Source organism: Gloeophyllum trabeum (assembly GCF_000344685.1).
Source record: "Gloeophyllum trabeum ATCC 11539 unplaced genomic scaffold GLOTRscaffold_00009, whole genome shotgun sequence".
NCBI classification, from domain to species: domain Eukaryota; kingdom Fungi; phylum Basidiomycota; class Agaricomycetes; order Gloeophyllales; family Gloeophyllaceae; genus Gloeophyllum; species Gloeophyllum trabeum.
Window position 1 is genome coordinate 1,323,005 of NW_006920418.1, and position 25,933 is coordinate 1,348,937.

The 25,933-nt window shown below is 52.5% G+C and overlaps 12 protein-coding genes across 12 annotated transcripts; 5 read left to right on the forward strand and 7 right to left on the reverse strand.

The window, feature by feature from the left end:
* Positions 1-353: 353 nt before the first annotated feature.
* On the reverse strand, positions 354-585 carry GLOTRDRAFT_27801 (uncharacterized protein; the record flags this gene model as incomplete). Its single annotated transcript, XM_007868991.1, has 2 exons — positions 354-409; positions 471-585. Coding segments are annotated over 2 exons (171 nt in total), but the record flags the coding sequence as incomplete, so codon positions are not given.
* A 1,429-nt stretch (positions 586-2,014) lies between these two features.
* On the forward strand, positions 2,015-3,128 carry GLOTRDRAFT_106728 (NAD P-binding protein; the record flags this gene model as incomplete). Its single annotated transcript, XM_007869370.1, has 5 exons — positions 2,015-2,051; positions 2,106-2,554; positions 2,605-2,608; positions 2,659-2,717; positions 2,796-3,128. 5 exons carry the CDS (start codon positions 2,015-2,017, stop codon positions 3,126-3,128), a joined length of 882 nt encoding a protein of 293 aa, XP_007867561.1.
* A 464-nt stretch (positions 3,129-3,592) lies between these two features.
* On the forward strand, positions 3,593-4,927 carry GLOTRDRAFT_111601 (uncharacterized protein). The gene is made up of 3 exons (XM_007869371.1): positions 3,593-3,753; positions 3,855-4,265; positions 4,320-4,927. The coding sequence occupies exons 1-3, from the start codon at positions 3,715-3,717 to the stop codon at positions 4,785-4,787; spliced, it is 918 nt and encodes a 305-aa protein (XP_007867562.1). The 5' UTR covers positions 3,593-3,714; the 3' UTR covers positions 4,788-4,927.
* Positions 4,928-5,028: 101 nt separating this feature from the next.
* GLOTRDRAFT_78200 (SGNH hydrolase) lies at positions 5,029-6,745 on the forward strand. The gene is made up of 6 exons (XM_007869372.1): positions 5,029-5,171; positions 5,227-5,309; positions 5,361-5,810; positions 5,867-5,949; positions 6,004-6,436; positions 6,497-6,745. Exons 1-5 carry the CDS (start codon positions 5,078-5,080, stop codon positions 6,074-6,076), a joined length of 783 nt encoding a protein of 260 aa, XP_007867563.1. The 5' UTR covers positions 5,029-5,077; the 3' UTR covers positions 6,077-6,436; positions 6,497-6,745.
* A 194-nt stretch (positions 6,746-6,939) lies between these two features.
* GLOTRDRAFT_62784 (uncharacterized protein) lies at positions 6,940-8,037 on the reverse strand (the record flags this gene model as incomplete). The annotated part of the gene is made up of 5 exons (XM_007869373.1): positions 7,727-8,037; positions 7,491-7,668; positions 7,413-7,434; positions 7,181-7,362; positions 6,940-7,119 (listed from the first exon to the last, which is right to left on the reverse strand). Coding segments are annotated over exons 1-5 (861 nt in total), but the record flags the coding sequence as incomplete, so codon positions are not given.
* A 619-nt stretch (positions 8,038-8,656) lies between these two features.
* GLOTRDRAFT_116829 (uncharacterized protein) lies at positions 8,657-10,119 on the reverse strand. The gene is made up of 8 exons (XM_007869374.1): positions 9,989-10,119; positions 9,849-9,926; positions 9,714-9,774; positions 9,549-9,613; positions 9,461-9,479; positions 9,329-9,399; positions 9,209-9,277; positions 8,657-9,158 (listed from the first exon to the last, which is right to left on the reverse strand). The coding sequence occupies exons 1-8, from the start codon at positions 10,026-10,028 to the stop codon at positions 8,839-8,841; spliced, it is 723 nt and encodes a 240-aa protein (XP_007867565.1). The 5' UTR covers positions 10,029-10,119; the 3' UTR covers positions 8,657-8,838.
* Positions 10,120-10,528: 409 nt separating this feature from the next.
* GLOTRDRAFT_122036 (uncharacterized protein) lies at positions 10,529-12,421 on the forward strand (the record flags this gene model as incomplete). The annotated part of the gene is made up of 5 exons (XM_007869375.1): positions 10,529-10,606; positions 10,664-10,803; positions 10,870-11,029; positions 11,085-11,288; positions 11,354-12,421. The coding sequence occupies exons 1-5, from the start codon at positions 10,541-10,543 to the stop codon at positions 12,419-12,421; spliced, it is 1,638 nt and encodes a 545-aa protein (XP_007867566.1). The 5' UTR covers positions 10,529-10,540.
* A 126-nt stretch (positions 12,422-12,547) lies between these two features.
* Positions 12,548-13,786, reverse strand: GLOTRDRAFT_78207 (Metallo-hydrolase/oxidoreductase; the record flags this gene model as incomplete). The annotated part of the gene is made up of 2 exons (XM_007869376.1): positions 12,548-13,394; positions 13,474-13,786. 2 exons carry the CDS (start codon positions 13,784-13,786, stop codon positions 12,751-12,753), a joined length of 957 nt encoding a protein of 318 aa, XP_007867567.1. The 3' UTR covers positions 12,548-12,750.
* Positions 13,787-14,084: 298 nt separating this feature from the next.
* GLOTRDRAFT_78210 (uncharacterized protein) lies at positions 14,085-15,180 on the reverse strand. Its single transcript, XM_007869377.1, has 4 exons — positions 15,102-15,180; positions 14,992-15,051; positions 14,888-14,932; positions 14,085-14,827 (listed from the first exon to the last, which is right to left on the reverse strand). Exons 1-4 carry the CDS (start codon positions 15,150-15,152, stop codon positions 14,261-14,263), a joined length of 723 nt encoding a protein of 240 aa, XP_007867568.1. The 5' UTR covers positions 15,153-15,180; the 3' UTR covers positions 14,085-14,260.
* A 1,063-nt stretch (positions 15,181-16,243) lies between these two features.
* GLOTRDRAFT_78211 (uncharacterized protein) lies at positions 16,244-19,795 on the reverse strand (the record flags this gene model as incomplete). The annotated part of the gene is made up of 13 exons (XM_007869378.1): positions 19,723-19,795; positions 19,502-19,672; positions 19,250-19,453; positions 19,014-19,125; positions 18,800-18,967; positions 18,677-18,745; positions 18,222-18,617; positions 17,894-18,143; positions 17,682-17,836; positions 17,548-17,628; positions 17,209-17,493; positions 16,630-17,153; positions 16,244-16,591 (listed from the first exon to the last, which is right to left on the reverse strand). Exons 1-13 carry the CDS (start codon positions 19,753-19,755, stop codon positions 16,244-16,246), a joined length of 2,796 nt encoding a protein of 931 aa, XP_007867569.1. The 5' UTR covers positions 19,756-19,795.
* A 139-nt stretch (positions 19,796-19,934) lies between these two features.
* GLOTRDRAFT_78214 (Arv1-domain-containing protein) lies at positions 19,935-21,622 on the forward strand. Its single transcript, XM_007869379.1, has 9 exons — positions 19,935-20,049; positions 20,097-20,357; positions 20,413-20,467; positions 20,520-20,540; positions 20,597-20,689; positions 20,737-20,857; positions 20,910-21,169; positions 21,221-21,396; positions 21,460-21,622. The coding sequence occupies exons 1-8, from the start codon at positions 19,963-19,965 to the stop codon at positions 21,364-21,366; spliced, it is 1,044 nt and encodes a 347-aa protein (XP_007867570.1). The 5' UTR covers positions 19,935-19,962; the 3' UTR covers positions 21,367-21,396; positions 21,460-21,622.
* Positions 21,535-25,905, reverse strand: GLOTRDRAFT_139592 (uncharacterized protein; the record flags this gene model as incomplete). The annotated part of the gene is made up of 8 exons (XM_007869380.1): positions 21,535-21,575; positions 21,631-21,727; positions 21,784-21,848; positions 21,905-22,180; positions 22,241-22,504; positions 22,564-22,673; positions 24,089-25,601; positions 25,668-25,905. 8 exons carry the CDS (start codon positions 25,903-25,905, stop codon positions 21,535-21,537), a joined length of 2,604 nt encoding a protein of 867 aa, XP_007867571.1.
* Between the last annotated feature and the right edge of the window lie 28 nt (positions 25,906-25,933).

A 25,933-nucleotide genomic window follows, 5' to 3' on the forward strand; every position in this document is an offset into this window, starting at 1 on the left:
TAGCGTTGTCGGCTGACTGCGAAAGGTGCGAGGCGCGCACAAGTCGTGTCTGATCACTCCGGACAAGTTAAAAGTGGTTCACGATGTCGTCTATGTTTCGCTGAACTGCCGAGCCTAGCTTCATCTGGTTAGCAGTCGAGGGATAACTGTGGGTGCATGTTTAGCATAGTGGAATCTAATGGGCAGAGGCATCGGGCCGCAGCACTAAACCTTGGGAATGCAGGGCAGCAAACATACGCGAACGGGACGATCGGGCAGCCGAAGTGGATTTTGACAAGCTTAACATGGGGTATATTGCAACTTGGATATCATCGATAACGATAGGATGAGCCAGCATGTCCGCCCCTTGCCTCCTTGCATGCATCGCATTCTGTCTGGAACAGGTTGACCACCCTACAATCATCCCGTACTACCTGGAATCAAGAGGAATGAGCGTGGGTCTTCGGAATGCTCATGCGAATATTCGGCACTGACCCTGGAACAACCGCACTGCTTCGAAGTCTTGTGCATATGGGCAGAGCTAAGTGCACATGTAGATGACCCACAGTCGGTCCTATTCCCCGTATAATAGAGGACAACGTTATGCTGCGATTAACCTGTTAGCTGAACTTGCGCAAGAAGAATATTGCTTACTTGACAGCCCCGGTACCGGTCGACATAACTGTGTTGCGATGATCAGCCTCTGGTCGTGATGCCTTGCAGTCATACCGGTGCCCACCATTCTTCCGAGCACATATCACGCCTACGTTGAATATGCGATGCACGTTGTAGGCCTCTGCAAGTGACCGACGCTAAGGGCAAGGCTGCAGAATTGAGCTCAAAGTGCCAGGGCCAAGGAGAGCTAGGTAGAGCGGCAGAGGGGCGACCTTATATGAACTGGTTGAAGTGCATTTTGAGGGATATAGGCGTCAAGGTCGGAAGTAGTACCCCACGAGATCGTTAGCCTCCACATAATCTTGCATCTTCCGCTCGGGGTTCTTACTTCCGTCGTGTCCCTTCGGTTTACAAACCGGGCAACTATTGCAAGAAGGTGATAAAGCAATGGCGAATTATTTTCATCATCCATAAACAGCACCTGGGATACCAGGGGCTGGGACTAACCCGACCTGAAAGAAGGCAAAACAAAGATATGCGGCCCTCGTGACGGTACGCCGGTCAGACGATGGTCCGGCGAGCCGATTGCAGAAGCTGTTGTATCATAATGCGGTCGTTTACACCGGGTGGTCCACTTCTTCGAGAAAGGTGCGGATATAACCCGCTCTCCCTGCAGAAGGAAAGATAACAAGAGCAAGACGGAAGCAACTTCACTCGCTGGGGTATACTCGGCTTGTCAATCGGGGGCTGAACGTGACGTTCCTAAGATGTCCGAAGATAACATAATCTGCCATTGACCTGTAGGACTGTCTGTGATATCTTGCATAAACATGGAACGTGTCAGAGTGCATATGCCTGTCGTGCCAGAGCAAGATTGGAATATAGCGATGCTAGTAAGCAGTGCTCACCCTGATATGGACCTTTCACAATCTTGACACCGACAGAGGGCTTTCGGTATTCAAGCAGCGTGAGGTTGGGCCGTATAGAAAGGGCCTGCATGTAGCATAGCTGACATATGTACCTGATTCCCTTGTGAACGGAGCCTGATACCTGTGGATGAGCATGCCACAGTGATGAAATCATAGCATGCTTCCAGAAGAAGCGAAGAAGTAACCGATAATTCCGTGTCCAACTTGTGGATCACACCTATACGGAGAATATCCCAGGTCAAGAAAAGGGGCAGAATCTAGCACGATATACCGCGTTGACTCATTCTGGAGTACAAGAAAAGAACAAACAAACGCAAGTATGCCGGAGTGCGTCGTCAGCCTCAAAGCCGCGACTTCACCCCATGTCATCGGCGGATGTCCCTTAGTAGGGAGGTGTATATGCCGGTGAAGTCCGTGATGGATCAACTGCAGGCAATATATATAAACACCAGATGAGCTCTCCAGGATGGAATAACAACACATAGTTCACTATGGTTTCGCCTACGTCAGCAGGAAAAGTCTGGTTCAGTGAGTCGATCGTACGGCTCTGCACGATGCGCTTTTATACTAACCTTTACCGAGTTACCGGATCCTCTTCAGGCTTCGGACGCGTACTGACCGAAGAAGTGCTCAAGCACGGGGACCGCGTAGTAGCCACTTTGCGAAAGCCGGCCGACCTCGATGACCTTCGGGGGAATTATCCAAGCACCCAACTTCTGGTGCTAAAGGTGGACGTTACGAATAAGCAGGACATCCAAGACGCCTTCAACGCTGCAAAAAATGCATTCCACCAAGTAGATATCATCTTCAATAACGCGGGGTACGGTATCTTGGGAGAAATCGAAGGGACCCCCGAGGAGACAGCTCGGGCCATGTTTGACGTGAATTTCTGGGGAGCAGCGAACGTTACAATCGAAGGAGTGAAATTCATGCGCGACGTGAATAAACCTGCTGGAGGAAGAATCTTGCAGGTGACGTCGACGTCGGGCATCGAGGCTCTAGCGGGAGTCGGCTACTACGGCGCAAGGTGCGTTTCGCAATACACTTAGACCTCCGGGGACTTACTGGGTCTAATAGCAAGCACGGTACGACACGACAGCCGGTTTAAAACGACATAAACTCACACTATGCCCAGCTTTAGAAGGTTTGTCCGACGCACTTGCAAAAGAGCTGAATCCAGCTTGGAATATCAAGGTTAGTGTTTAGTAGATCGCATTCCATATCATCGCTAAAACTCACGGATAAATCCTGACGGGTCGATTACTATCCTAGATAACTATAATTGAGCCCGGAGGCTTCGAAACCAGAGCGTCCAAGGCGGGCAGTCTCGTTGTAGTGCCACAACACCCCGCATACACTTTCGAAGGCAGCCCATCTGTAGCGCTTCGTGGCTGGCTGGAGGGCAGAGCGAGGGGCGACCCACGTAAAGCTGCTAAGGTAATATACGACTTTGCTGGTAGGGAGAACGACGACGACGAGCCTCGACGATTGCCTCTTGGGAAGGATGCAGTAGATTTTCTCAGGGGGAAATCGGTCAGTCTGGCCAGCGACGTTGACAAGACAGAGAAGTGGTCAGAGGATCTCGAGCTAGATCCAGAGACATAGCTCTACAGTGTATCGAGGGTTTCTTCGTACGATTCTCAGACATAATTGCAAGATATATTTCAGCCCAGCAGACGGAGAAGCCATTTCATCTTTCTATATTAGTCTCTAGACCACAGTACAAGCATCCTGGGGGACTGATCTGTAACGCAAGAGCGGTCAGTGTAAAGAGCTCGGCATTCTGTCGATGTTGTACACTGTCACAAACCTACAGGAAATAGAGTGATGTATTCAGCACGACGAGGCAGATCAGGCTTACCGAGGTCGAGGATGAAGGGCGCCAGTCAGACAGCAGGACAGAACTCGTGCATAACTTAAGGCCAACAGGGTGACGACGGTTAATTAAAAGGTTTGCTAGTGTTAAACTTGAAAGCTGTAGCTTCGCCGGAGTTACTGGCGTCAAGTTGAAGATGTCACTGCGCACATGGACCCACGTGCGCGACCCTCCTAACGCAGGACCAGCAGCCCAAGTACTTTACTCAACCCACAGCACTCGACGTCTCGAGGATTACCAGTGGAGGCGGACGAGGGCCTAGCGTTTTGGTCAAAACCCTTTTCTCCTGTAGAAGCAGCGGGATACTCTCTTATAATGGCTGAACACGATCAGGGGACGCAGGAGCTGCTCCAGGTACGTCGGTGTCCGGTCTTGCATCCATAGCACTTTTGCTAGCGGGCCTCACGTCCATATTCTCTTGTCTTAGTTAACTGACTCTCTTGGCTCTGCGGCAGTCTGCTTTGAGCACGGCATTCACGCCTACTGACCTCCCGCGCGCATCCGTGTCTCCCCCGCCTCAGCCTGCGCTCCCACCGGAACCTCCCGCACCGGCTGCGTCTGCGGAAGCGCCGGGGTCCGATGCCTACGATGCGTGGAAGGCCGAATATGAGGCCCAGGTCGCGCAGTGGAGGGCGGCGAATATCGAGCAGCGGGCGAAGGCTGAGCGAGAGAGGGAGCGGTGGGAAAGAATACGAGCGGAGGAGAGGGCCCAGCGGGAGAAGGAGGGAGTTGAGGCCAGAGAAGAATGGCCAACTCTTACGCAAGCTACGGGGAGCGCGTCTGTGCCCAGGGGAGACAGCCCCAGCCCCGCAGATGTTCGGGACTTGGTGAGTGGAGAAAAAGAAGGCCATCACCGACATGCTGAGGTCCGTATTCCCGTGTACAACCACTATGGGATGCAATGCTTACGAGCCCTTTAGGCTCCTCATATGCACCAACACTCGAAAGAGACTTCGTCGCTTTCTGCATCCCAGAAATGGGAGGACCTTCCGTCATCGATGAACTCGTCACAGTCTTACCCGTCCATGTCCTTCCCCTCGCTATCCAACCCAGAGACCCCCCCTGATGCTCCCCAACCCCATCACCGTCCGGGTCATTCCCACCACCAGACTCATGGGCACTTGCATAGTCAACAACGCGGTACCGAAGCGCAGCATGTCACCTTGTCCGTGTTCGACTCTACCCTGCCAACCAAGACTCGGGCCCTGGCGCTGGTCTCCAGCTTAGGCATCAATTTCTTGCTACCGTTCGTCAACGGCGTGATGCTTGGTTTCGGCGAGATTTTTGCGAAGGAGGTCGTTGTGGGTTGGTTCGGCTGGGGTCGAGGTTGGCTTGAGCGGAACCGAGCGGAAGACTCTAGAGAATTAGAAGCGCGCCGCCGCCGGTAATGCAGTTATATCCTGTGCTTTCCTCACAACGCAGCCCGTGGTTCACTGCTATCTTGTCGCGCGCCGCATACAGTTCGCGCTATAATTACGGTGTCAAACCCTCTGATCCAGGCGTTGAGATGATATAGGTATATTGGTGTAACGCCCTTGGCTCATACACGGAAACCTCGGGGAAGTCTATGTCCGAACCTGGATCAGAAACTCCGACATTCGTCCGACGATATCTGAGCTGCGTTAGCATGCACCCGCGAACTTATCCACAGCCGACAGGCTGACCACGTACGCCAGAGATGAATGCATACACACAAGACTGTATCTGCCTTCTGGGAGACTCCCTAACACAGGGCGGATGGGAGCCACACGGCTTTGCGCAGCGTTTATCATGTACGCAACCAGCCCACTCCTCGCCAGTCCAGCGTCGTGAAGATCCTTTGTACAGACGTCTACGCTAGAAAGCTGGATGTGATAAACCGAGGGCTGTCTGGATATAACACTGAATGGGCGATCCCTGTCTTCGAACAGGTACGTGCGATACACATCGGACGATCACTGCTGTACTAATGTGTGCAGTAGTTCTTTGCGAAATCCAAGGATCAAGAGCACCTGCCGAAAGTACAGCTGCTGACCATATGGTTCGGGGCAAACGACGCTTGTATCCCCCCGTCTCCCCAGCATGTCCCCCTCCCCACATTCTCCGCTAACCTCTCCAAGCTCATCAACCTGGTCAAGTCCCCCGACTCGCCCTATCACTCCCCTTCTACCCGCGTCATCCTGATCACCCCGCCGCCCGTGAATACCTACCAGAGGGGAGCGGACCTCGCAACGCGGAACCCGCCGCTGGACCTGGATAGGAAGTTCGAAGTGACACAGCAGTACGCAGAGGCGGTGAAAGAGGTGGGCGCAAAGGAGGGCGTCCCCGTTGTCGATATCTGGTCCAGTATATGGGAGGCAGCCGGGAAGGTAGAGAGGGATCTAAGCAGATACCTCAATGATGGGCTGCATCTCAATGCCGAAGGATATACGGTAGGGTCCTGGAAGTATGGTCCATGCTTCAGTACTGAACTAACATTCTTCCTCAGTTCGTGTATGATGGTCTTCTGAAGACGATCAGTGAGAGCTACCCCGAGATTCATCCCGACAACCTCGAATTCGTGTTCGCGCCGTACGTGGAACTCTGTCCTTCTTCAAGATACACCGTCTGATCGATAATTATCAGTTGGGCTGACGTAGCCAACGCTGCCGACCGTTCGCAAGCGCTGCGGAAGAGGGACGCATTCTTGCGCAAGTGAGGATGACCGGTTGAATCCACAGAAGTTACGTTTTGTAACCATAAGATTTTCCCGATGCAAAAGGTCCCGCACCTGAGGCCGCGAACATCGGGACTGGTCATCGAATTATCTCGGCCTTGACTCGCAGACCTTCAGAACGACTACAGATACAGTATGTGCAGAATACAGAATACAGAATACAACCACCTACGCCAAACTTGCGATGAGACACGCCTCAGCAGCGGTACAGCTAAAAGGATATTCGCTCAGAGAATATGCCAGAGATCACTCCTGTTCTTGAGCCTGCGCCGCTTTGCAGCGTGCACGATGAATGAGGAGTACAGGCCGCGTTTCTTGAGAGACCCGCCCAACCGAGGTTTGCTAAGGAAAAGACATTAGTTCCGCTACGCTACACGGCATCAAGGGAAAGAGAGGACTCACCATGTCTTAGCATTTCCAGCAATCGACGGGGATGCGGTGGCGCTTGGAACAGACTGCTCGAAGAGTTTCGGTGGGCCAGTTGGTAAGGACGTGGTGGTAGGGAGAGTGGGAAGTAACGACAGTGATAAAGATAGTGATGCCACGCGCGACGGGGACGGAGATGACGAAGAAGAGGGTTGGTTGAGTAAGATGGTCGTGAACGTGGAAGGGGGGATCGGCACAGACGCGGAGGCAGAGGTAGATACAGAGGCACTGGTGAGCGATGCACTTGCAAAAGAAGATGAAGACGAAGAGGAGACTGGCGCAGATGCAGTAACGAGCACTGTGCTTGTCACATGGACAATAGCCGTGGACGTCGTCATCACTGTAATAACCGACGGCGACGAGCCAGCAGTTGCATTTGTCGTTGCTGTGCTTACCTGGCTGGCACTGGCAGTCGGAGCTCCACTAATGCTTGTATTGGCGCTCTGGCTTCCGGGATTGGAATTGAGGATGGGCAGAGATGCGTTGGGGCTGGGTGGGGGAAGCGATATGTACGAGTCTATGAAAATATCATCTTGAGCGCCATCCTTAAAGTTGTACAGGTCCGTATAGAACGGTGGCGAGTAGGTCCCTTCGAACATCTGTCCGCCCCAACAGCTTCAGTTGCGCTTCACAGCTTAGGGATAAAGCAAGTTTACTGACGTTGTTACTCTCCTTCTGGAACCAGTAAAACGGCTGTTTCGCGCCGTAGGTGCAATTGCCTGGAGATGCTTCCATCTTGCCGTTGGTTGGGTCCGCGCCACAGCGGCGGGGGACCTGTGGCTTCGCGAGAGGGACGGTGGATTTGGCATCAGTGACGTTACATTGGAATCCGTTCATATAATCTGGAACGTATGTCAGCATAACTTATGCTTTCGAAAGATAGGCCACCTACTCTGTTCACCGCCGCTGTCGGGCTGTGGGGATGAAATAAGTAAATATGAGGCATCCTCACCGGCATACGACGACATACGGAATGTATCCAGAACCATGCACAGATACAACCGCCAGGCGGACAGGGTGGCATGCGCTCAGGGACTTGGAAGTCCGTAAACCTGTTCCAAACGCATGTCTGATTTACGCTGAAGACGGCGAAGTCCTCCGGCTGTACGTCGGAGACGTTGCTCTTGTACGCGATAGCGAGGGAACAGCTAAATTTTGCGCGCAGAATGTAAGGATCTAGAAAGACAACCGCGGTTATCAACTTACCCTTTTACATCGCTGATGCCAGTCGTGTGGTACTCCGAGGGAGGGCTCCCCGGACAGGGATCGTTCCCGTTCTGTATATTCCCGCCTTCGGAGGAAGCAAAGTAGGACGTGGCGGACTTCGTGCAGGCAATTTCCATAGTGGCAGGCTTGCCCGCAGGAAGCTCGAACACGTCTTCTGGGTGCGGCGGATGGTCCAGGTGGCCATGAAACCACCACTGGTCGAAGGTCATCGCCATCAAGGGAGAGACGGGTCGGTTGTCATACGAGTAGGTCTTGTCAGTGACATTAAATCCCCACATCGAGGGGTGGAAAGGGGCTGGAGAGTCCCAGTGTGATGAGGTGCGAGGTTCTCCGAGGGTAAGCAGTGAAAGTTGGCGTACCCGCATGGCCAGCAGCGAGACCAGCTAGGCTGGTGAGCGTGAGTGTTAAGATGATATTGTAAATCATGTCCTATGCAATCAAGAAGACTTTTGGTGAAATTATTGGAGCGTATAGTCGTGAGCACGAGCAAGTGTGGCGGGTATATGAAAGGGTATAAATGTCGTAGGTGTTCAAGAGAGCTTCGTAAAAATAAGCGACCAGCGCGTTAGACAGAGTAGACCAGGGACAGGTATCGAGGGGCTTCAATATCATGCTGGCACTTTATATTTCGATAACAAAAGCCGTTGACGGCAATGAAGGTGAACAAAAACTAAACACGGCGAACCTATTGTCGGTCGGGTGTGACGGCCGCCCTGTCACATTCGCCGACTGTCACACGAGTTCGGCACCGAGTCCCGCTTCTTGCCCCAGCTTCTAAGCCACATAGTCCCTAACTCCCTACTTCTGGCTCAGCAACACGGCGTGCATACAGGTGCATACCCGTTGGGCGCATGGGGTGCCCCCACCCAATTGATGGTGGCCGATCGGGACACGCGTCCCTCCATTTTTGGGAAAGTCATGCCATGCATTTCTACACTACACAGCTACAGTACACGTACGACAACAGGATGGCAGCAGGCGAGCATTCCGTTAAGCTGTTACATGGAGGGTTTCCTACAATAAACGTACAATCAATGCATCTCACAAAAGGACTCGTGAATTCCGTAGTAAAGTCTGGCATCGCACTTTGCCTATGCTTGCACCTGCTGCACAAAAGGCGCACCCCCGTTCATGCCCGGCTGGATGACGATCGACTCGCCGGGATTCTGCCTGATGACATAGGGCATTTGTCCGCCCCCCATCATGCCAGGGTACACATACGTCGGTTGGCCGTAGCCAGGCATCATCTGGCCGTTCTGCGCGTAGCCGTCGGAGTATTGGTAGGGCCCTGGGTAGCCCGGGTACTCGCCAAACCAGGGAAGCTCGATGATGGGCTCTTGCCAGGCGTAGGGTCTGCCTAGCACTTGTGAACGACCGGTCAATGCGATGAGAATTATTAGGTAGACAGCGACTACGAGAAAGACGTTAGCGGAGTCTAGTACCAGGGGGAGAAGTACTCACGAAGGATGAAGGTCATCCATGAGAATGCTTCCACCACTTTTGTTTCGTAGCAGTATGCTCGTGAGGAGACTGGAAGCGCGACTAAGCGATATGAACCGCACCGACAACCCTACGACTCACTTGTTCCAGTATTCGTGGTGGTTCGTAGAGCATCAGTCAAGGCAGAGCAATCAGTATGCCCTTGTAGGTCGCTAGATCACGGTGGAATTTAAGTTCTAGGCTCATACCATGCGAGTACACCTGCCCACTCACTCATACCACGCGCCCATGGCTGCAATATCAATATGCAACCAAGCATGGTCAGCACTTGATGATAAAACATAGGAAACAACGACAGTACCTAGCCATAAGACTGCCAGCACGAACAACCAGAACGCTTCAATCCGAGGTTGAGACCATACTAGTCTGAGGTACGATCGAGATCGTGCCATGATCGAGAATAGCGAAGAACGGCATTGATCATGTTAGATCCCTCGGACAGCACGTAATAGGGACGACGACTCACAGCACAATGAGCACTAGGATGGTCAAGGACGACACAACCAGGGAGAAAATCGTAATGTCCGCTTTTATGCAGATATTTCGGAGGCAGATCACCAGTCAGATCAGGTTGCAATGCGATAAACAAGTCGGGACCCACCTGCATGATTTGGCAAAAACTCGTGCCCAAAGTAGGCTGAAATGCCCAACACAACCGCAGAGAGAATGAGGACCGTCACTGGTGAAGATCGCGTCAAGACGTTGATCCAACCATAACCTCGCCGACCGCTCCGATCTCACCGAAGCCGGTCGTCCTACGGTTGGCGAAGAGAATAGTCATAAGACGGATGCGGAGAGGATGGGGGCGCCAGTAGATAGCTGTGGGGGTAGCGCAAGGCTGAGTGACACGGTCTGCGTCCTCGAGGCAGGAAACAAGTCCCCGTGTTGTTCATGTCCATTCGAACTTACGGCATTCGGTACCGGTTCAGCCCGCCGCTTAGATTAGATCGATTTGTCCGACATTGCCTCCCAAGTTCGTGCAGATCCACCATGAATATCTGCATGCAATCACTCTGGGCAATGCGCGCGGTTCACAATTCAGAAAAGCCAACTCTGGGGAATGTCTCCCGGTATTAATCAGTTATTCGCACTTGTCAACCCCAACCGCGAGCCTGAGTACGGTCAGCAGCACAGCGCCTAAGGCTAGCCCAATAGTTCCGAACTGTTCGTGGTACAGCAAATCGTTTACGATGTGTACCAAGCGCCGAGGCTATGACACCACGGGTTTATCTGTCTCGCTCGCTCAAAGCACACGACCCTTACTATCCTTGAAGGGATCGCCTCGAGTATCGCATGGACTTCGGTATCCTGAACAGTGCAGTTAAGCTGATCATCAAGGGCAAGAATGCCGTTGATGAGGTGGGTGCTCACATGTAGCCCTTGGAGACCGTCTCGTGTCAACGACTCATTATCCAGGTGGATGAAGACTTCGGGAATGCTGAAGACCTCTGTCAAGAAGTCTTGGATATGTGGGACAGCGTGGAGACCCTGGTGAAAAAATGCGAATCGCAGAGAGTTCATCCAGATTTACGCCAGCGCTTAGTGGATCTTCAGGCGTGAGTAGAATATCGATTGTGGGGTCCTGGAGTGGTCACTCACTATTGTGCTTTCCAATCGAAAAGAGAGATGGAACCGTTATCAACAAAGTGTAAACAGATCCTCAAGCTGAAGGCACGGCCCAATGCCAATCTGCAGATCATATTGCGATTCCAAGGACAGAAGTTGAAGAGAACAATCAAAGAAGTCAAGCAGAGGCTTAGCAGCTTGGTCGAGGCTTTCCAGGTTAGCATTTCATCGGTCATAAAGTTGCCTTCCTTGATTCATTTGGTCATCATAGTTGGAAGAGTCCGTAGCCTCCGGAATGAACCAATACGAGCAAACGGCATTGTTACGAGACCTGAACCAGGCAGTTGCTGAGGTTCTTCAAGAGCTGCGAACAAATAGAACCGAGAATAAGGGTCAGGAAAGTAGCACTCTCAGCCAAGTGAAAGGCGACTTTCATGACCCCGAAAGGCGACATAGCGACCGTAAGCCTAGGAAAGTAAGTGATCCTTGGCTTTATCCTCATACTGAGGGCGCTCAATACGCCTGCATTGTTTTCTACAGAGAACGAGCGACCCCACGTTAAGAGTGCCATCGCATGTTAACGGAAAAATAACGCCAGTCATCCCACCTCCAAGACCGGCTAGCATGCACGCAGACCCGGGCCAGTCTAAGCCGCATCCGAGCCCCTGGCCATGGCATGCGCACGCTTCGGCACGGTGGTATCCACCTAGCATAGCACTGACACCCGCGTCGCCTTCATATACGGCTGTTGCGGATCCATGGCAGAGCGGATACATGCAGCTATTCCCACTGTTACAGGGTCCAATTCATGCACTGTCGCCGCCGCCGGTGATACTACCATATCCACATGCTCCATCCATAATTTTCTCCTCGTCATCGAGCTCTTACTCAGAATCATACCAGGCGGAAGGCGGGACCATTGTTCACAAAATAGAACGCGGGGCGGTGGGTGGTGGCAGTGGTCATACCAAGGACGCGCCCAGGAAGCAGGGCCAGGCAAGGCGAGGAAGGAGCTCTTCAGTCGCACCTGAGAAGAGGTCGAGTAGCCAAGTAGAGGGAGCGAACAAAAAGCCTGCCCCTGGCGCCGATACGTCAAAGGAGAGCGGATCCAAAGATAAGGAGTCAGATAAAGCGCCACAACGCCGGCGGGCTGAACAAGCTGCTGAGGCTTCGTCGAAGACTGAAACAAAACCCTCCGGTCCAGCTGCCCCCAAACCACAGGCTGGAGTGAAGAATTCAAAAGGCACAAAGGCGAAGAGGGTATTAGAGACATCAGGCAAGGAGCAAGCCAAGGCGGACACGAAACTCAGGACCAAAGGAGACCGTCAGGAGTATCCGACAGATGATCGCAAACATGGTTCTGGGCAGGCGGCAGCGGAGAACGAACACAATACATCCATAGCTGCGGGGAATCCGAAAACTGATAAGTCAGGTACAGAGTCCGCGTCGGAGCCAACGCAAGGCAAGACGGGATCCAGAACGCGGGACTCCATACCTCAAGCAAGCAAATCCGTAAGGAAGAAGCCTGCCGGGGATAAATCGGACACGGGAGCACCTAGGATAGAGGAGAAATGGACGAACAAGACGGAAACTCGACAAAAGGAGTAGGCCAAGGGGACTACGGAAAGCGCCAGAGGAAGAACAACGAAGCCACCGGAGCAACGGGTGGAAGTCCGGATGGCCCAGGAAGCAAAGATATGCGGTCTATGAGGACTGAGGGACCGGTTGTCAAGAAGTCTTCCAGCAATCAATCTAAGAGCGCATAGATATGTCGGGTATAGGTTGCGTACCCCGAATTTATAGTATGCTGTATAACAACCATCCGATGAGTCATGCCATTCACAGATTCAGGATGTACGAGAGCACTGAATCTCTGCTCGGATTCAGCAAAGGCACGGGGACATAGCTTGAAAGGGCAGAAACACAAAGCGACCTCCTTATCGCAGTGCACCGCTTGCTTCTTTCACCAACCTCTCCGGACAGATTAATCTGAACCTATCTCCAACTTGACCGTACTCCGCGTTAACCTCGCCTCTCTTAAACCGCCTTGTCCTCGCTTGCTCCCTGCCAGAGACGACGGCTTCAATGAAAGCTTTGGCGCCCTGCAAGACTGGAAGAGCCTCTTTGAAAGCTGTCGCATGTCCGCAACTGACGCGGATAACTGTTCCCCTGGGTTGCCCGACTTGTCGATCTTTGATAAAAAGTATCAGGAAATCCACACTGTCCAGCCAGTCTCGAATCGAGCCTTCATTGGGAAAGATAATGGGCTCTTCCTCATAGAGCGTATCTCCTATGTATATTACGCTCTCTTTCTCGTCCCAGATAGCGAGAGAGTCGGGCGTGTGCCCGGGTGTGTGAAGAACAGTGAATCCGAGGTCCTGTAGTCCGTCACTTGTAGAAGGGGCAGCGATGCGGTGGAAGTGCGGAACCAAGACTGGCGTATAACGTGGCAAGCGGATATGCAGAAAGTTGCACAGAGAATGCTCAGGGAGGTGGGTGGGGGAGAGAAAATGAGGGTCATATGACGAAGCGACGATCCTTGCGGCGCCATTGGAGCCAACGCAGAACGGCTCAATGCCCACTATCAGGAATAATGGTTAAAACACAGCAAGAGTGTGTTCGTTTAGCAATCTTCTATAACTCGTTGAGATTGAACTTACAGATATGATCATAGTGGCAATGACTGAGAGCAACGATATATCCGAAACGGCCCCCATCATTCAGCGGCCGATCATGGTTACTTGGAATGTCCACGGTCTCCAGAAAATCTCTGAGCACCTTTACTTCGACATCTGGTCGAGAAGAAACCCCTCCGCAACCGGTGTCGATTAGGAGTATCGTGTTCGTTTCAGGCCGAAGAATAGCGTAGATATAAGGATGCTCCGAGTAAACATCATGCGTTTCGATGATGAGAAACGTATGAGGAGAGAAAGCGCTGCAACTGAACGCATATCGGGGGTTGTCTCGAACCATGCCCCTGGCGTCTTAGATCCACACCTCCTAAGCAATGCTGAACCGAAGGTGTCAGTGGTTTTCGGCTCACGACGAACTTCACCACTCACTTTATTTGTCACGATCGCAAATATTCACCTTGCGAACGGCTGAAAGAGACAGCGTGGGCTCGGTGGTTCTTGATATTCCACCATTTGATTCCCACCAATCTCATTCCAGTAAGACATCCCTATTCTTATCTGCAGCCTGAGAGCGATCCTGCATGCAGAAGCGCAGCTGACTATAGACAGATACAACATCAGCGGTGGGGAGAAATGTTCAGGGAATGCGAATATATTGATTCCGCGTGCTGTTATTGAGGGGAGAGGAACAGGCCAAGCTAGGAAGGAAGGATACGTAGAGGAGAATGCAGAAGTAAAATCATCATAGGGCAGTACAACGGATGATGCAAACCCATGCAAGTCGTAGCATACGAGTCCGCGGGCACATACACGGTTATCGACGATACTTGTGCGGCTGAATGCCATTCTCAATATCGCGCAGCAACTCCTCCTTCCAGTTGAGAAGCCGCGGACCCTTGAGGTTCTTCAGAGAGCCGAAAGGGACTGTCTGAACAGCGAGCTGTTTACACTCCACCATAGCTGCAGCGCACGATCCCCTATTCATGCTCTCACTCTCATCCTGCAGCTGTCGCACCTGGTCAAGTGACTCAGGCCAGGGGGCAGGCCAGGTCTTGGCGTCCTCAACGTCCACTGGGTATGCGTCTGTCGCTCGGAAATACTTGCCCGGTGAACCATCGTGGTCCCTACGGGCCTCAAGCTTGATATAGAGGACCTGCTTCCGACTGAGAGAGATATCTGAATACAGATCCAGAGCATTGACGGTCGCCCACATCATCAGGTTTGAATGAAACTTGACCCATTTCTCGAGACGTTTGTCAAGCTCGTATAAGGAGATGCCGTCTGGGAGGATCAGGGATTCTAGAATTCCCAAAGGAGTGTCGGCATGTTCTTTAAGGGCCTTAGCCAGATTATTATTGTTCGAGCATGCCTGTTTGTGCGACTTGAGAATGCGAAGCTCATTAGAGGGCACACCGCCTTCGATCAAGCATTTGCCACCCACCTTCCAATCCGCTTTCTGACACTCCTTTGAACAATACGCCATGGCCTGTATATCGCATGCATTGGTCGTAACGTAGTACAGCTAAGATGGATATGCTGACTAGCCTTGCATCTTGAACACTTTTGCAATCGCTTTACTTCGCGACTGGCATAGCAGTAGTTACACTTAGGGATTTCAGACGCAAGAATATAGGGGATCGAGATCATATACACACTCTCAAAGACTGCTTCGCTATGTGTGGTGGGTCGCCCTGAGTGCTTGCCATGAGATATAGTTGGACTCCCGTGGTCAATGCAGAAACGAGGGTAGGGGATAAGCGCTATTGCCCCCTCGCAAGCCCATCCCGTTGTATTTACACATATTACTGTAATTTTCTACCTTTTCCGTTGTGTCGTTCTGACCCCCACCTCGCCCGTCTGTTCTGCCGGTCCCCCGGCAATCGCACGTCCCGCCCGCTTCGCACCTCTCGTCGCCGATACCCACTTCCACCATCTCTACCCGCCCCCCCCCACCCGCACATATTCCAGTTTGCCTGCGCGACCTGTCTCCCGTTCCATATGGGGACATACCTAGTCAACCTGTCCTCATGATCGCCTCCTGCGTTGATATTAAAGTCAGAATATTAAAATTTTGTGATGCAACTAACAATTACTCACTATATCTCTACATTCTTGTGCGTTCCGCAACGTGCCCCCTGCCTTGAGAATACCGCCTAAGACAGACAAGTCATATTGGTTAATAATTCAGAGTGCAAAGGGGATACCTTGTGGTTAAGAAGAGAGTGCGTGCAAACGTTTTACTGCGACGCGACGACTTTATGAATCGCGCGAGAGCGGCAAGTGATGTCATACCGCGATCACTGCAGCTAAATATACACCAACAACTTGAACGCGGTAGAGTCCGCGATTCAATCCGACGCGGCCGACGCGCTCACGCAGGCGACACGCGAGGCATGCGCTCACGCGACGCACTCGAGTGACTCGACAGCATCGCGTCCCCGTATGACGCACACCTGATGCAGGTAGAGTAGGTCGAGGGAGTGTCATGCAAGTGTCATTCAGCAGTCTGTGGCCTCCAAAATATACAGGTAAACATATGCAAATATATTTAAAGTATCTAAAAATACGAAAATATTGTCGATTTCCACTGGGGATAAGCAGTGAATGTCCCGCCACCTGCGATGTGTGGCCGCAGAGAATGCACGATCTTGCAGCTTTGTACATATTACAACTTCCCATGCCCGGGCTTGCTAAACGTACGATACATTACTACAGAAAGCAAAATCACAGTATCCAAATCTCGAAGCAACTTTGCAGATGCCATGCGTGCATGCGCCAAATATCCAGCGGTGTAGGTCTAGAACCCAGCCACTCTTGTTCCTCCACTCCGTCGCACAAGATTCCTTTTCTTCGGCCGGACATTTGCAGGCACGTCATCCGTAGCCTCGTCGGACGTATGATTCTGATTGTCGACCCCACCCAGTAAGCTCATTAGTCTCCTCTGCTCCGCTCTCTGCGCCGGATCCTCATAGGTAACGCGGATACTCTCGTCTGAAGGGCGAGTATTCTCTTCAGAGAGTACTGTCTCATCGAAGGGTCGCGCCAGCGCAAGATTGAAAGCAGGGTCCGAGGGTGCAGGTGAGGCAACCCGGGGAAATGGAAGTTCTCCCGAGTTTTGGCGAGACTGTGGCCGCTGAAAACACGACTTAGTATGACGTTGAAGTATATAAGAATAGAGAATACCTTCGACCGTGATGGGGGCCTAACTCTCTTTCCATGCCTTACGATACCGCCTGCGAGAGTCTCTTCCTCCTCCGAAGGGCGCTTGCCCAGAAGAGAGGTCAGTCGTTCCTGCAGCGCCCTGGTCGCTTCGGCTGTGGGCGAGGGTTTAACTGGGGAAATGGGCATGCTACTGCTCCGGGGATTTTTGAGCGGCGACGGTGTATTGGAGGAAGGAATAGTTTGTCCCTTCGCTGCATCCTCCGCTTGGTCATCGTTGCGATCGGGGACCTCCATCAGCTGGTCTTCACTGCAGTGAGGTGTCACAGGAGCATGCTCGTGCACAGATTGCTGTCGATGGTCCGACTTGACAGGATGCCCTTGCAACATGGCTGGCTCGCCGAATGTGTCTCCTGCTCCTTCGACGTGGAAGACATCGGGAGGATTCACATCTACAGCCATTGATTCTTCATGAAGCCGACCTATCACATCATCCGTAGCCACGCGTCTGGGCACTGACTGGCTGTTGGAAGAAGTTGAAGACGCGCCTAAGGCGGGATTGTTAATAACCAACACCAGTACCAGTGAAACAAGACGGCTTACTGTTTGTGATATCGGTGATCCTAAGGTCAGGAGCATATTCGACTTCCTTGGCTTTACCCTTCCCTTTGACATCTAGAACATGCACTATTGCTTGGTTCTCGCTTCGGCCAGTAAGCTCGGAGACAGGAACCTCGAAAATGATCCCGCTTCGGCCGATACGCTCTAACCATTCCATTCCAACAACCGGTATGCCCCATTCTAGGGCCTTTTCATACTTAGGTCCGATAGCGGACGGACACAGTAGGTGAGTAGAACGCCGCGAAAAATTCAAAGCTAAATTGATGCCTGTAGCAGTGGTGCGTCAGTAGACCATCTTATTACTGCAGGGTATTCCAATACCAAGTGCGCGCACGAGTCTCCGCACCCAACAAGCGTCTGACTCCTCCAGTCCTGAAAAACTTAAATTTATCTGGTCCGCGCCTATAATCCGTGAGTTCAGCAACAGCGGATAGTAAGGACGGTAACTGACATACCAACTACGGGAATGTCGATCTTAAGAGGCGTAAATACCACTTTCTCGTCTGGCGCACAAACACGTTCTTCGTATATGCAACGTTCCAGCCAGCACTCGGTCCTATACTTAGCCCTCTCAACAGTGTCGGTTTCCTGCTTATAGAAATTGCTGCCACTGTGATGTGTTATCAAATGACATCTCACCGGCGTTGCAGCAAGAATAAGGGCGAACCTGATTAATCTAACAATGATGAAATCGGCCTCGTCTTCGTCCTCGGCGCTCAGCACACGACCGCCGTAATCCTCAACTGCGCTGCGTACGTTCGGTGCGCGGGCTTCACCCAGCAGCTTGAACTTGGCGCCGGTAAACATATGTTTGCCTCCAGCATTGGCCGTTGATACGGCGGGACTGTGCTCAGTCGCATCTCTGTCTCCGCCTGTTTCTGACACAGGGTTCACTCGCTGTAAAGGGGTAGGTTGCCCTTGTAAAAACGACGAGTGAGGTCGAAGTGCCGAGGAGGGAATACGCTTGAATAATCTGCTGGCTGCATTGGCCCCACTGGGGCCTGCTCCAGCAGTCTGCAAATGCGCGAAGGATTCGGATCGCCTAAAACCGGAGAGAATACTCTTGCCAGTCTTGGCCGCGGACTTATGCGGTAAATGATTTTCTTCTCGCAAGGGCATTTGGTTTTCTAGCACGTTGACCGCATCGGCACGAGATTGGGACTTGGAGGGACTTCGGAGAAGTTTTCCTTCCACGATCTGAAATCCTCTAGGCTTCAACAGGCTCTGCCATATTTGTAAAGTATCAGAATGAACTCGTTTAACTTGCGCCATCTCCTCTTCCTCTTCATCGTCTTGGCAGATATTAGGCGCGTTTGTCTTAGAATTGGATTTTTGTAGTGGGGCTTCATGAGTTTCGGACATCGGTTCAGAGCTTGGGGGAGGCGATGATGCTGCGAGACCTGCCAATCAGACAGTAGTTCCAGAGAGAAACGCATTACCCATCACTTACGCTCTGGCGAGGATTTGCGTTTCTCTGGCCTGGGATGAGTGACCCGGTAGGGCTCTTCGTCAAATTGGCCTGCAAACGTGAGCTCAGGCGTTTCCGCAGAGCCAGCGGACTGGGTTGGCGCACCACCAAATTCCAAGGAGTCCCAGAACCACTCTTCCCAAACGATCTTTATATTTGCTCCCTCTTTACTGTTGAACTTTTCAGCGTAACGCATCTTATCGGTGATGTCGTCTCCAGCACAGAGGAGATGTGTCACTTTGGTGATCCGGGTCAGGTCCTTCACGTAGGATCCTACGAGAGTTCAGTAATTTATTATGCGATGCTATCTGCTCCTTACCTCCTTCTTTCTTGACGAGTTTCTGCAGCTGTGCCCTGTGTCCCACATCGTCGATGCCAGAGAGTGTTATTGTGACATTAGTGAAAATCGGCATCCGATGGGTCCTCATGCTCTGTATGTGAATAAGTACATATGGTGTCATAAGCTCGAGAACCAGAAACGCGGGGGCCATTTGAGGACGGAAGTTCCGTGGTATACCACTCCAGAAGTCACATATGAAGATCAAGTAGACTCACCTCCTCCACATCCACGTCGTCTCCATGAAGCCATATGTCATAGCTATCCAATATCCACTCGGGCTTCATGATCGGAATCTTGCGTTGGACGGCGCAATGATACTTTGCACCCTGGGGTGTCGCGGCAACGAGATGAGTGACCCGGTCAGTAAAGTCCTGAGTAGACATGGCGCCTAGTTCCAGGGCTTTCTTGAAGAGAGCTGTCTGAAGACTATTGTCAGACCGCAGGAGATGCAGATAACCGCGACTAACCTTGTCCGGTACACCGGTAGCACATATAACGAGTCCTCTAAATGGCCTAAAAACCATGTCCACGAACTGTGTGTTCTCTTCGGCATCATCATCCTGCATGAAGGAGTCATCGTCTGGGATGTTGACTTTGCTCCGAGTTTCTTGAGCTGGTCTGAGTTTGACGCCAGGAACCTGGACCAGAGGTGAGTTCAGGATACTATGTACCATCCAGCGCGGCGTACCTTGTGAGACTTGTTTCCCCGCCTTGATGCCATGTCGTCAGGTGTCCTGGGTGCGGTGTCGCGACTGAAGTGTATACAAGCGAGGGAGTCGTGGCTCGCGACTCCGAGGTATGTGTCACGTGGTTTATGAAGGGCAGGCCTTGTCGCGTCTGTTACGCCGTGACCAGCTTCAAGTTGTCGCTTCAACGCCTGTCTCTCTATCGGCTCTCTACCACGCTATGAAATGGTAGTCTTGCCGTCATGCCCGTATGCACAACCTGCACGCATCCAGTGGCGTATTTGTACACTGTCTATGAATCTGCCTATAATTTCAGACTGGAGCAATGTGTTCGTACGCATCCTTACAAGCTGGGCTACGCTGATTAGGGGCCCAGCCGGCTTGCCATGCCTTCGCTGATCCTTATGTTGAACACGACGAACTGACCCTGATACTTGACCTCATATTGCTTAAGAGAGATGTCTTCCGACATCTCCTGTTCAACCGAGGTACTGGGGCTAGGAAAGCCAAGAAGAGGCGCGAGGGAAATGTAGACGCGATGACTGCAGCAATCGATCCCGAGGTGGCCAAAGGACGAGATGCTGCTGCAGAGAATGATCTCTTAGATGCCACATTGCATGACTCGCAGCATGAGCTGGTGAGATAGTTATTTCTCCTGCAGCCCGGGTGCGGACTCTTGAGTACCGACGCAGGCCAGACAAATGCTCATATATAAGCTTGGGGGCGCTCTCTTACTCGTCGACGCAAGTACGTGCATTACATACTTCGGTTTATTGACGTTATGACATCGCGTCCGTAGTCATTCGCTGGGCTCATCTGCGTCAGTCATAGCGTATTGCTTTTGCGTTCATCTTCATCAATTCTTTGCGCATACAGACCCGGAGAAAGCTCTGGCTTCCGCTGATCTGGGTTCGTGGTCTCGAGAGTCATGCATATCATTCTGTAGGATATTCGTAGGCTGCCTCATAGGTATGGTATCTGAAGTTCTATGTGGAACTTACTGACCCGCGTCGCAGAAACACTGGCTTTCCATCTGGGAATCCTGGCAGCTTGCTTGGTCTGTTTGAAATGTGTCGACGGATGGCGCGCCCTAAGGCGTTCAGGTGCTACAGCATCCGGGATACGCCAGCAATTTCGGTGCGTCCGTCGGAAGTCTTGGATGTCCTTCCTTGACGACTATTCCTTGCAGACTATCGCACGTTCCCCTGACCCTACTCTATTCTTCTCTTACCAAGCTTTTCTTGCTCCTGCTACTGTCGGTCTGGCGCCCTGTCGCAGGCGATAGTAACTCGATCGATTGCTCTGAAGCCCATACAAGCCCTGGGTACTGTTCTTCGGATCAGCCGGTTATCACCGCTGCGTTACAGATCTTCGACGAAGACAAGCTTGATCGCGACTGGGTGATCAGAAATGTACTAGGGGGTATGGCGGCTGGTTTTGGTTTGCGGGGTGAGACTCGATTCTAGTCTTCCAGTCTCGCTTTCGGCTGACAAACTTCAGTGGTGCTCGATTGTCATCCTTTTTTCACGACGCTAATAATTCTCTTCGGGTGGCTGGTGAAGAATACTGTCGCCTCCTTTGTAAGCAAATGGGTTGGTGGTGACGATGTGACTGGGGATGCCTGGCTTGCGTATAGCATTCCGTAGGCCCAACCTTACTCGATGTCTGCAATAGTGGTGAGTTCAGCTTGCCGTGTTGTGCTCTGTTATTATGATGCGCTATGTTAATCTAGTATACAGTGCAGTGTACATTCCGGGTCCTTGCTTGATGGAACTGAGCCTGAACGTGTCCGCCGCGACTTCTTGGTCTATCGTCTAGTCGAAGAGGGTGCCTCCGTCTACTGTGATGGTTTGTCCTACAACAGATACAATCAACACTGCTGAATTGGAACTGAGCCGCGGCGGACATACCTGTCACGAATGTGGAGTCGGGCCCTGCCAGGAACGATACTATACTTGCCACATCGGTGGGCTGACCTAGCCTTCCTAGGGGGACGCCAACAGCTCGCTGCGAGGTTGGCGACGTCAATCCGTACAAATCGACCGTCGTAGCGGGATGCCTACCTTTTGCAGCCACCTACCCCTCGCTTCTTTCTCCGTTTCCGTGAAAACTCTATCGATATCTTCCACTAGAAAGGATCTCTCATTAACCCTAAGGTATTGCTGATGAGTTCGTGCCACTTACACAAATCCGTTTGGATAGCCCCCGGCGCATAACAGTTCACGTTGATTCCAAACGGCGCAAGCTCAAGCGCCGCGGTCTGGGACAAACCGCGAACAGCAAACTTCGAGGCGCAGTATGCTCCGGAGTCCGGATCACCTCTCTTGCCTGCTATCGAGCAAGCGCCTATGATACGGCCCCCACGCCCTTGCTTCTTCATGACCTCCGCGGCGTGTTTGTAGCAGAGCATAACCCCCCTGCAGTTGATGGCAAACGTCTTGTCCCACATCTCCACAGTAGCTGGCTCACGGATAAATTGCTTCAGCCAGCCTTATTATCATCCCGGCAGTGTATACTCACTGTCGTGTAGCGGGGCAATGATTGCGATTCCCGCGTTAGCGACCATGACGTCGAGGCCGCCGAGGTCCTTCACAGTATTATCGAACATCTGCTTCACATCACGTTCTTTCGAGACGTCGGCCAGTACTTTGGTGGTCTTCCGGCCGCTGAGTCCATGAATCTCTTTGGCGACACCGTCGAGTTTCTCTTCATTCATGGGAATATCGTTCAATGCGATGTGGAAGCCATCTGAGGCTAGGCGAGTAGCGATGGCCTTCCCAATCCCTGTTTGAAGTTCTTGATCAGCCACTCTTGCTCCGTATACAGACTGCCTAATCACGCACCTTGTCCGGCACCTGTCACAAGGGCCACACCGTTCGCTCGTCGTGAGCTGTTTGCGGCAGCAGTGGCGAGCGTACGGCGGAAAGTTTGCGAGAGCATCTTGGGCGTCGAACTGGGATAGGGTAAGTTGTTGAATGGAAGTCGGACACTTTGACCACCGCAGCTTTTATGTGTCCAAGGCATGGGGGCATCAGTGTACCCCCTTCTTGGGGTGACGTTGAGCCGCCAAGTGCGGCAACGATAGTGCACTCCAAGGACGTACGTGACATCATGTTCTCCACGAAGTCAACATAATGAAACCGCCGGTTATCGCAAAATTTGTTAGCTTGTATTCTACCCCGTATGGGGAGACGACAGGCGGCGGGGACGCCCGATCAGATCTGACCTCGTTGTGCGGTGCCGGCGGTACGCCATCGCCATACAAGCCAAAAGTGAAATGACGATTTAACCAACGGTCGGATCTTGTATGTATCTCAGCGTGAGCCACACTCAGGCACCCTAGGAAACGTCGTCCACTGCGCAAGCGTCATCCTGGAGATGGTATGTCGCGGCAGGACGTCAAGGACAACTCAGCCATATTGGAAGTTTTGGAGAAAGGTAGTGCTTCTACATCGATATCACCAACCATAAACGAGAAGTTACACCTTCTCGTCTTCCCCCGCCGGGTATGTTTCAGGGGTGCCAGTGCGCGCAGCCAAGCGTACCTCATTTGTTGCGTCATCTCCAACATCGACCCGCCGCCGCCATAACCTTGTGCAGCCACTCTTTAGACTCCTCAATATTGTGCAGTGAACTCAATTGCGATCGGCTCTAGTAGATAGGTCGTACAACAAGAGGCAGAAGAAAGAGGCATTTTATGCGTACGACACGCAAATCCCAAGTCTTTGGCTCCCGTGGTTATGGTCAGATGGTGAGTAGGAGCGCTTGGTCAACGACAACCGGGACCACGAGTTCCGAATGAGAAATCCTGGTTGTCGACGGACAACTGGACTGGAACACGCTTCTTCCCAGCGAAGAGAGTGCAGACTGACCTTCAGTGTGAATCATACCCCCTGCGAGCATAGCCGGAGGACTCAGTACTCAACGGTGAGGATGTCTTGGTTCTTTCTCATGCAATACTCCCGGGATTGACGCAAGGAGTAGAGTAATGGTTGTAGAAATGGTCCTCCGCAGAGCGCGCCCACACAGAAAGAAAAAAAAACACCAAACATTAACCATGTCTGGTGAGATAAATATGCATTTATTGCAAAACACGATGAGCATGCGGCAGTGACGGATGTTGTAGAAGCACATTAAGGGATGATGACGATCAGAGAATATCGATACAATTAGCTTTTAGGCAATAATTCAGTCGACGCAGAGAAGCAAGTTGAAGTCGTTGTGGATAGAAATCTGGCCCATTGAGATTGTCGGCTGGAAGGGCGACGTCGCGGTCAATAACGGCGGATTTCCCAACGCTAATGCCACTTACATCGGTATAGGATGCGCGAAGAATGCTGAAGACACCATTTGATAGTTTATACATACAATGCAATAACACCCCTCTCAGGATCCGCCGTCCACTTCCCGTCTATCAACAAAGTCGCATGGACTTTCCCACAGCCAGCGACCGGACATGTCCACTCGTACAAGCGTTCCACGACAGGCTGTCGAGCCTTTGCCTTCCCTTTGCCTCTACCACGCGCGGGTGCAGGCGCAGGTGGATTGCCGGTAGACTCCGTTCCCACAGCTCGCGACCGACGAGGAAGACGTCGCATAGGTCTTGCTGGAGCAGCGTGAGCGCGGCGCGGAGCAGTGTTAGTGGGGACGGGGGCCTCAGGTCCAGGTGCCAGGGCATTATGACTCCTAAGTCGAGAGCGTATAGAGGTGCTACCGGCTCCTGCTTCAGGTCTGGCAGAATCCCCGACAGGCACAAAAGAGGCAGTGTTGTATGCAGCATCTTCTTGGATTGCGCTACTCGAATCTGGAACGGGAGTGGCCTTCGCCTTACCCTTCCCTGTGTATTTCGTCGGCGGCGATGCCTCTGACGGAGCTGAGGCAGGTGCCTTGCCTTTGTCTTTTTCTGCCGTTTGCTCCGCTTCATCCTGTAGACGTTCCGGTCCAGGCTTCATTAACACTTCGATGCATTTACCATCCAGCATGTGGCCGCATCGTAAAGCCCAGATGCGTCTCTTCCGTTGTGCCTCCTCGCTTGTTTCGGAGCCACTGCCCATGATTAGGGGATCCAAGCAGCGAGCACACACCAGAACACTGCTCGTCTCCTCCGCGGACAAGCTCCCACTTGTGCTAGGTCCAGGCGAGTCGTCTATGACAATGACTGACTTGGACGGAGGAGCGGGAGGATTGAAATCGAACGAGAACCCTGGCTCAGGCTTCCCAGGATGGGTGTACTCCGGCTTGTAGTCGATCTCGGCTCGTCGTTCACGACGGTATGGGTGCGGGAAAGGGCCGTGTCCCCTTCCCCAGGGAAAATCGAAGGCTTCTTGGTCCTCATCATACCCCAAACCTCCCATGAAGTCCATCCAGTCGTGGAAACGGTCTTCTTCCATGAGAGGACCGTCCTGATGACGCTGAGGATGAGGGGCAAAACCGCGAAACATGTCAGCGAAGAATCCTGTTGCCTGAGCCAGAGAGGGCAGATTCCAGGACATCCGGTAGTTATTGCTCCGCGCTTCCATCGCCTGCTGTCTTCGTCGTAAGGTATCCTGCTGTCTTTGGGCGGCAATATTCTCTGCAACGGCATTCTGCCGATTAAGCGCGAGAAGGGCGCCACCAAAACCCATGACGGGATGGTGGTGGGATGGTGGGGCAGCAGCAGGCGGAGGTGACTGCACGCGCCGGATGGGGGCGCTGATATTAGCTTCAAAAGCTAAAGGCTGGGCACTGGGACGAACCGGGCCAGGCTCTCCAGGAAACGGCGGGGGTCTCATTCGCATTGGAGGCATATGCTCCCTGGCGAGATAAGGGGGAAGTGGCGGGACTGGCGGAACTGATCTGTCTACAGGGCGTGGTGCGGGTGAGAAGACGCGAGAGCGTTGTCCTTTGTAGAGAGAACGTAGTCTGAGAAGTTGGCTATGAAAGTACAAAGTCTGGGAAATATACGCACTGGCGATGCGGCGGGGAGACAGACGGCGTACTCGGGCTGCAGTAGCTTGCGCATCGTCGTTGTCGGCCACCCATTCTGCATAGTCTAGTCGTCTACGCTGGGCTGGCCTAGAGTTGCCGACGATTTGGACGTCGTCGCCGTCGAACTCGTCGACATCGATGACCTCTGGGGAAGTTCGCCTGCGTCGGTTGGATGTAGAAGGCCCCGGCACTGGTCCTTCGAGGACTGTCGTCGACATTGTCGTGGAAAATGTGTAGAGGGGCCCG

Coding starts and splice junctions, on each gene's coding strand:
- GLOTRDRAFT_78214 (XM_007869379.1), top strand. CDS start 19,963: ATGCCCGTATGCACAACCTGCACGCATCCAGTGGCGTATTTGTACACT. Junction 20,690..20,736: donor ATTCGTAGGCTGCCTCATAG/GTATGGTATCTG, acceptor CCCGCGTCGCAG/AAACACTGGCTTTCCATCTG. Junction 20,858..20,909: donor GGGATACGCCAGCAATTTCG/GTGCGTCCGTCG, acceptor TATTCCTTGCAG/ACTATCGCACGTTCCCCTGA.
- GLOTRDRAFT_78210 (XM_007869377.1), bottom strand. CDS start 15,152: ATGGCAAGCACTCAGGGCGACCCACCACACATAGCGAAGCAGTCTTTG. Junction 15,052..15,101: donor TAGCGAAGCAGTCTTTGAGA/GTGTGTATATGA, acceptor GAAATCCCTAAG/TGTAACTACTGCTATGCCAG. Junction 14,933..14,991: donor AAAAGTGTTCAAGATGCAAG/GCTAGTCAGCAT, acceptor TGCGATATACAG/GCCATGGCGTATTGTTCAAA.
- GLOTRDRAFT_116829 (XM_007869374.1), bottom strand. CDS start 10,028: ATGACTATTCTCTTCGCCAACCGTAGGACGACCGGCTTCG. Junction 9,927..9,988: donor CCGTAGGACGACCGGCTTCG/GTGAGATCGGAG, acceptor GATCTTCACCAG/TGACGGTCCTCATTCTCTCT. Junction 9,278..9,328: donor CACCACGAATACTGGAACAA/GTGAGTCGTAGG, acceptor TCGCGCTTCCAG/TCTCCTCACGAGCATACTGC.
- GLOTRDRAFT_111601 (XM_007869371.1), top strand. CDS start 3,715: ATGGCTGAACACGATCAGGGGACGCAGGAGCTGCTCCAG. Junction 3,754..3,854: donor GGACGCAGGAGCTGCTCCAG/GTACGTCGGTGT, acceptor GCTCTGCGGCAG/TCTGCTTTGAGCACGGCATT. Junction 4,266..4,319: donor GCCATCACCGACATGCTGAG/GTCCGTATTCCC, acceptor CGAGCCCTTTAG/GCTCCTCATATGCACCAACA.
- GLOTRDRAFT_78200 (XM_007869372.1), top strand. CDS start 5,078: ATGAATGCATACACACAAGACTGTATCTGCCTTCTGGGAGACTCCCTA. Junction 5,811..5,866: donor TCAATGCCGAAGGATATACG/GTAGGGTCCTGG, acceptor ATTCTTCCTCAG/TTCGTGTATGATGGTCTTCT. Junction 5,950..6,003: donor CTCGAATTCGTGTTCGCGCC/GTACGTGGAACT, acceptor GATAATTATCAG/TTGGGCTGACGTAGCCAACG.